The sequence below is a fragment of the Phaethon lepturus genome, unplaced genomic scaffold, assembly GCF_000687285.1.
Source record: "Phaethon lepturus isolate BGI_N335 unplaced genomic scaffold, ASM68728v1 scaffold40208, whole genome shotgun sequence".
Taxonomy (NCBI): Eukaryota; Metazoa; Chordata; class Aves; order Phaethontiformes; family Phaethontidae; genus Phaethon; species Phaethon lepturus.
Genome location: NW_010560508.1, coordinates 2768 through 10122, shown reverse-complemented (window position 1 = coordinate 10122; position 7355 = coordinate 2768). Strand labels below are relative to the sequence as shown.

Genomic DNA, 7355 nt, shown 5'->3' with positions numbered 1-7355 from the left:
ACGGGCCACGGGTACCAGTGCCGGCAGAGGTACCGTTATGTGTGTGATGTGGTGCTGGTACCAGTGCTGGTACTGGTAGCAGTATGGGTTTCACAGGGGTGCTGGTACGAGTACCAGCAAAGGTGATGTTATGTGCGTAATGGGTTGCTGTTACCAGTGCCAGTACAGGTGACAATATGAGTGTGACAGAGACACAGATGACAGTGATGGTAGCAGTATGGGTGTGACAGGGCACTAGTACCAGTGCCAATACTGGTGCTATTATGAGTGTGACAGGGGAAACGCTACCAGTGTTGGTAACGGGTGCCAATATCAGTGTGACAGAGGCACTGGTACCAGTGTCCATACTGGCACCAGTATGGGTGTGGTAGCAGAACTACTACTAGTGCTTGTACTTGTACCAGTATGGGTGTGAACAGTGGCACTGGTACCAATGCCAGTAAGGGTGTTATTATGAGTATGAGAGCAGCGGTGGTACCAGTGCCAGTACCAGTGCCGGTGCCAGAATGATTGTGACAGCCGTACTGGTACTAGTGCCGGTACTGGTTGGAGTATGGGTGGGACATGGGACTGATACCAATACTGGTGCCAAGATAGGTCTGACAGAGGCAGTGGTACCAGTGCTGGTGCTCGTACCACTATGGATGTGAGAAGTGCCGTTACCAGTGTGACAGGGCACTGGCATTAGTGTAGATACTACAGCTAGTGTGGGTGTGACAGAGGAACCAGTGATGGTGCTGGTAGCATTATGATCCTGACTGGGGCTCTGGTACCAGTGCCAGTAGTGGTGACAGTGTGAGTGTGACATGGGCGTTGGTACGGGTACCAGTAATGGCACCAGTATGGGTGTGACAGGGGCACTGATACTAGTGCCTCTGCTGGTACCAGTGTGATTTTGACAGGGGTGCTGATACAAGTGCCAGTGCTGGTAACAACATGTGAGTGACAGGGTTACTGGTACTTGTGACAATATGTGTGTGACAGGAACAGTGATGCCGGTGCCAGTACCAGTATGATTGTGACAGGCGCACTGGTATTAGTACCGGTACTGGTAGCAGTATGGAAGTGACACAGTTGCTGCTGCCAGTGCCAGTATTGGTTCCAGTATGGGCATAACACGGCACTGATATCAGTGCTGGTACTGGTAGCAGTACAGGTGGGACAGGGCACTGGTACCATTCCTGGTGCTGGTGCCATTATGAGAGTCACAGGGGTATTGGTATCTGTGCTGGTACCGATGCCAGTATGGGCGTGACAGAGGTGATGGTACTAGTGCCTGTAGTGGTGATATAATGAGTGTGACAGGGGCACTGGTAGAAGTGCTGGTGCTGGTACCAGTATGAGTGCGACAGGGACATTGATACCAGTCCTGGTGCTGGTGTGACTTGGGCACTGCTACCAGTGCTGATACTGGTAGCAGTGTGGGCGTGACAGGGGCACTAGTAGCAGTACTGGTACTGGTGCCATTATGGCAGGGGAGCCACTGGTCTCACTGTCTGTACTGGTGCCAGTATGGCTGTGACAGGGGAAGCAGTACGAGTGACAGTAATTGTAGCATTATGAGAGTGTCTGGGGTGCTAGTTCCAATGCCGGTACTGGTGACAGTATGGGTGTGACAGAGGCACTTGCACTGGTGCCTGTACTTGTACCAGTGTGGGTCTGACAAAGGGGTGCTGGTACCAGTGTTCTTAGTGGTAACAACATTGGTGTGACAGGGGGACTGCTATCTGTGCCAGTACTGGTACCACTATGGGTGAGAGAGGGCACTGCTACCAGTTCTGGTGCTGATATGAGTGTTGTAGGGCACTGGTAGCGGTGCCGCTACTGGTGCCAATCAATATGGGTGTGACAGTGGCACTGGTACCAGTGCCTGTTGTGGTGAAAATGAGAGTGTGCCAGGGGCACTAGTACAAGTGCTGGTGCCAATACCAGTATGAGTGTGACAAGGGCACTGGTACCGGTGATGGTACAGGTACCAGCATGGGCCTGTCAGGGCACTGGTACCAGTACCTGTACAGCTATCAATATGGGTGTGACATCGGCACTGGTACCAGTGTCAGTACTGGCACCAGTGTGGTTGTCACAGGAGAACCAGCAGTAGTGATGGTACTGGTAGAAGTATAGGTGTGACAGGGTGCTGGTACCAGTGCTGTTGCTTGTACTAGTATTTGTGTGACTGGGAAGTTGGTACCAGTGCTGGTACAGATGCCAGTATGGGTTGTGAGAGAGGCAGTGGTACCGGTGCTGAAACTGGCACCAGTATGGGTGTGACAGAGGCACTGGTACCACTGCTGGTGGTGGTACCAGTGGCAGTATTGGTACCAGTATGGATGTGCGAGTGGTGCTGGTGCCAGTGCTGGTACTGGTACCAGCATGGGCGTGACAGGAGCACTGCTACCAGTGCAGGTACTTGTGACAATATGGGTATGACAGGGACGCTGGTACCAGTGCTGGTACTGGTAGCAGTATGGGAGTGACAGGGGAGCTGATACCACTGCCATTATAGTTGTGACAGGGGCTCTGATACCTGTGCTGGTACTCTTGCCAGTAAGGGTATGACAGAGGCACTGCTAACAGTGCCCACACTGGTACCAGTATGTGTGTGATAGGGCAGTGGTACCAGTGCTGATACTGGTGCCATTATGAGTTTGACAGGGGCACTGGTATCAGTGTCGGTACTGGTGGAAATATGGGTGTGACAGGGGAACTGGTATGAGTGATGGTGCTGGTATAATTTTGATGGTGACAGGGGCACTGCTTCCAGTGCTGGTACTAGTGCCAGTATGGGTGTGACAGTGTTGTAGGTACTAGTGTCAGTACTGGTGCCAGTATGAGTATGACAGGGGCACTGGTACCATACCCAGTGCTGCTACCAGTATGGGTGTTACATGGCACTGATACCTGTGCCAGTACAGGTACCAGTTTGGGTGTGAGAGGGCACTGGTACAAGTGCTTGTATTGGTGCCAGTTATTGGTGTGACAGGGGCACTGGCACCAGTGCTGATAGTGGTACTAGTATGAGTGTTACATGGCGTCTATTACCAGTGCTAGTACTGGTACCAGTACGAGTGTGACAGTATTAACAGCTACCATTGCCAGTGCTGGTACACTATAGGTATGACAGGATGCTGGTACCATATCCGGTGCTGCTACCAGTTTGGGCATGAGAGGGCACTCGTTCCAGTGCTTGTAGTTTCATAGGACATGAAGGGAAATAAAAATAGTAACAATAATAACAATAATAATAACAACATTGATAAGGGAATATACAAAATCAAGTGATGCACAGTGCAAGATTTGCTCACCACCCGATGATTGGTAGCCTGTCCCCTAGCAGCAGTTGTATACACTGGGCATGACATTATATGGTAGGGAATATCCTTTCGCATATCTCACAGCTCACTCGGGGATAGGGACTGAGGGGTTATCGCCTCTTTTATGAGTTCTTCCTCCTCCCTGAGCAGCAACCGCCTCTCTTCCTTCTGAAGCACCTGTAGCAGTGCAGGGTTGGTAGTGGTACTGGTGTATGCATGCAGCAGGGGTCCTGGTACACTGTGGGGTCAGTAGGCTATGGTACTGGGACAGGTACTGGTGTGGATATGAGCCTGGTGCTGGTACTGGTGCTGATGTAGGCACAATGGGGGCACTGGTGCCAGTTCTGGTTACTAGCAGAGGAGGAGTGCAGGCACAGCCAGCAGTACCCGTATGGGCACCACCTGCCCAACACTGGTACCAGAACGGCATTGGTACTGGTAGGAGAGTGGGGAAAGCTGGGGCACAGCTGCCAGTGACAGTAACAACACAGAGGGGTGCAGGTGTAGTGCCGATGGGCACAGGCATGGCAGCGGTACTGGCACTGGTCCCAGCACAGCACTGGTGCCAGCAGGTGCTCTCTCTTGCAGGGCTTTCTTCTGGCTGGTGTCGCTGCTGCTCTCCTCCCTCATCTGGTTTATTGCAGTTAAAGCCAGCGACCCCCGGGATCAGCCGTTGCAGAAGGGGCTCTTGATATTTGGGGTCATGTTCTCTGTGCTGCTGCAAGAGGCCTTCCGCTTCCTCTACTACAAGCTACTCAGGTAAGGGCATCTCCCACCCTGCTCCCGTGCTACCATGGAGGTCCTGCCATCCTCCTGGCTGTGGTGGGTGCCAGATTTCAGTTGGGAATTCCTGGGCGGGGGAGAATGCCTACCATGGCACCAAGACACCTTGGTTCTCGCTGGGAGTGCACAGGTGGTACCTGTGTTGGTGTGTTGACCTTGAGTGGGTCTCAGGTGGTGGAGCAGAGCAGCCCCAAAGTCTGGAGGACCCAGGGCTGAGGTGGCTAGTAGTGTCTCTCTGAGTTTGGGACAGGTAGGCTATGGGTTTGGCCTGCTGCAGGATGTGTCACATCCTCTCTGCCCTGGCAACTGTCACCAGCAGTGCTCCTGCAGGTTGGGGGGACTCTGTGGGGACACTGGGCACTGGAAAATGTCTGCTTTGCTGCGTGGGGGAACAGAGGAGGGTTAGGGATCTGCCCTTGCCTCCTGCAAGTCTTGTTCCTTTGTTAAGGGAGGGTTTTGTGTGAGCCGGGACAGCCTGAAGGTGGTTTTGGGGCTCTGTGGGCCGCACATCACCGCCAGCCCTGTGCTCGGTGCCCTGGCCAGCCCAGGGCAAAGTGTTGGCACAGCCCCAGCAGCTCCTGGCCTCCCTGGCACCAGCAGTCCAGAGCACAGAGGCTTGTGCTGCCTACCGCGTGAGCACGCACTGCACCCTGTCCTGCGTTTGGACGGACGGACGCTGCGCTGGGGCTGGGCAGGCAGACAGGGGGAGGCAATGCTGGGGTCTGGCGAGGGGCTGGGGGAAGGCCAGGGGGCTGGGTACGCAGGCTGGCACCGTGCCCTGCGGCAAGGCGCTGCTGGAGGCAGGCAGCCAGAGGGTAGCAGAGCTCCATGGAGCAGCCTCGAATGCAAACCACTGCATTTCATTTGCCCTGCGGATCTCCGGTTGCAGGTGCTGCTGTCCTCCCCAGGCTGAGCTGATAAGAATTATGAAGCCTACCTCTCCCAGTTTCTCTCCCCTCAGAATTTTTCTAGCTCTTTGAGCTCTTCCCTGCACCCCCTCCATTTTTTTCAACATCTTCTAGGCGTGTAAATGCGGAGATCAGGGGAGATCAGGTACACCCCCTCAGCATGTCCCTCCCATTCCTGCACTGGGGCTGTTTTCCATGCAGGGGTGGCTGCTTGCTTTGCACCCGATGTCCTGCTCACCCCAGCCCTGCTTTTGTGGGGCTGGCTGGCACTTACATTCCTCTGTGGAGAATCTTTCTGTGTGGCTTCGTGTGGTTGTCACATGCATGGTTTGTCTAGTGGTTCAGGGCAGTCACACAGATGCTCTCCATGGTGGGTGCTGCAGCTCGGTGATGAGGAGATTACTAGGAGGGTGGGATGGTGCAGAGTGAGACCCCAGTCCCATCTGCTCCATCCTGGTGCTGCACCATGGCTCGGGAGGTGGTTGGGCTGTGCTGAGCTCCAGCATGCTCTCACCCCACAGGAAGGCCATCGAGGGGCTGGTGGCCCTCAGCGAGGACGGCTGCTCCCCCATTTCCATCGAGCAAATGGCGTATGGTGAGTGCCACGCAGAGCGGGGCACCCTGACTGCAGGGACAGGGGTGAGCCCAGGCAGGGCTGAGCGTGGTGCTTGGGGAGGTTTCTTGCACCGAAGCTGGCTGGGAGGTACCTGGGGTGGCCCTGGGAGGCTCTGGATCTGACAGTGTCCCTGTCCCGGCAGTGGCTGGTGTGGGCTTTGGGCTCATGAGCGGCGCCTTCTCCATGATCAATCTCCTGGCAGATGCCTTAGGGCCTGGCACCGTGGGCATCCACGGGGACTCGCAGCTCTACTTCCTGACCTCAGGTGAGCGACTGGCACCCTTTGCTCACGTCTTTGCCCCACCACAGAGGTGGCAGACCTGTGGAGGCTGGAGTCTCCACTCCATGCTGTCCCCTCCATGCTGCACCCTCTATCAATCTGAGCACCTTACAGTCCCCTGTCACATCTCCTTGTGCCAAACCCTTCTTTCTGTCTCCTGTGACCCTCCCTGCTCCTCTACCCCATCCCTCCCACACTTGGGGTCTGCCCTAGGACCTGCCAGTTCAGCCCAGCAGTGCCCCTACTCCCTTTTCCTATCTCCTTTCCATCCCTCCCCAAGCCTGCAGGCCAGGTCAGGATGGGTGTTCCCTGGTGACACCCCTCTACCACTCTCTACAGCTTTTATGACCATGGTGCTGATTTTTCTTCACACCTTCTGGGGGATCCTCTTCTTCCATGGCTGTGAGCACCGGCGCTGGTGGGAGATCACAGCAGTCGTTGTCATGCACCTCGCTGTCTCGGGGTCGGTGAGTATCTGGGAGAAGAGCTCTGCGCTGGGACCTATGTTTGGGGACAGCTGTGGTGTGTGCTGGTCCCCGTGCCAGGGGAGGAACAGCCTTTGGCACTAGTGAAGCAGTTGGGTTTGGGGGGCTTGCAGCTGGCCCATCACAAACTGAATCCTGGAGCTGGTGGCCTCTGTCTTGCTCCGCTCATCAAGGTGGAGATGCTGCCCCCCATCCTGTCCCTGTCCTCTCCTGCCTGCTCACCTCTCTCCTCTCCCACCTCTTTCCCCAGACATTTTGCAACCCCCTGTATGTGGGTAGCCTGGTGCCCTCCTACCTGCTGATGGCCGCTGCTGCTGCCTGGGCTTACCTACTCTCGGGGGGATCTGCCCAGAACCTGCGACGCTTTCTGCTCTGTAAGTCCTGCTCCATAAAGGGGGGGCAGTCCTTCTGGGTACCAGAACTGGTACTGGGATGGGGAGTGGGTGTCCCCAAGGCTGGAACAAGCGTGTGATCCCCTTGGCTGCCAGACTGGAAGAAAAGCTGGATTTCAGGGCCATGGTCAGGTTTTGTCTCTCCTGGGGGAAGTAAGTAGATGGGTTGAGTCTGGTGAAAACTGACCCACTCTCCTCTTGGTTCCTGCAGGTCTATGGAGCGAAGCCAGTCCTCAGCCAGGATCCTGAGGCCCCCTGGGGTGGGATGTTCCTGTCCCCAGCCACCCCTGCCCTCCCCTTCCACCCTGGTGGCAAAAGCAGCTGTCACCTTCTCTGCAATATCTTTTCTCCTGGACTGGTGGTGGGTTGAGTCTGGTGAAAACTGACCCACTCTCCTCTTGGTTCCTGCAGGTCTATGGAGCGAAGCCAGTCCTCAGCCAGGATCCTGAGGCCCCCTGGGGTGGGATGTTCCTGTCCCCAGCCACCCCTGCCCTCCCCTTCCACCCTGGTGGCAAAAGCAGCTGTCACCTTCTCTGCAATATCTTTTCTCCTGGACTGGTGGACCCCAGCCAGTCCT

At 55.7% G+C, this 7355-nt stretch overlaps 1 protein-coding gene across 1 annotated transcript in view; it reads left to right on the top strand.

Moving 5' to 3' along the window:
- Positions 1-7027, top strand: part of LOC104625925 (gamma-secretase subunit Aph-1b-like) — a gene marked incomplete at its 5' end in the record, with an annotated part of 7636 nt that extends 609 nt beyond the window's left edge. The window contains 6 exons of the mRNA XM_010293694.1: positions 3903-4073; positions 5527-5600; positions 5764-5886; positions 6241-6368; positions 6637-6760; positions 6990-7027. Of these exons, the coding sequence (XP_010291996.1) occupies positions 3903-4073; positions 5527-5600; positions 5764-5886; positions 6241-6368; positions 6637-6760; positions 6990-7027 (658 nt within the window). The remainder of the gene's footprint in view (positions 1-3902; positions 4074-5526; positions 5601-5763; positions 5887-6240; positions 6369-6636; positions 6761-6989) is intronic.
- Between the last annotated feature and the right edge of the window lie 328 nt (positions 7028-7355).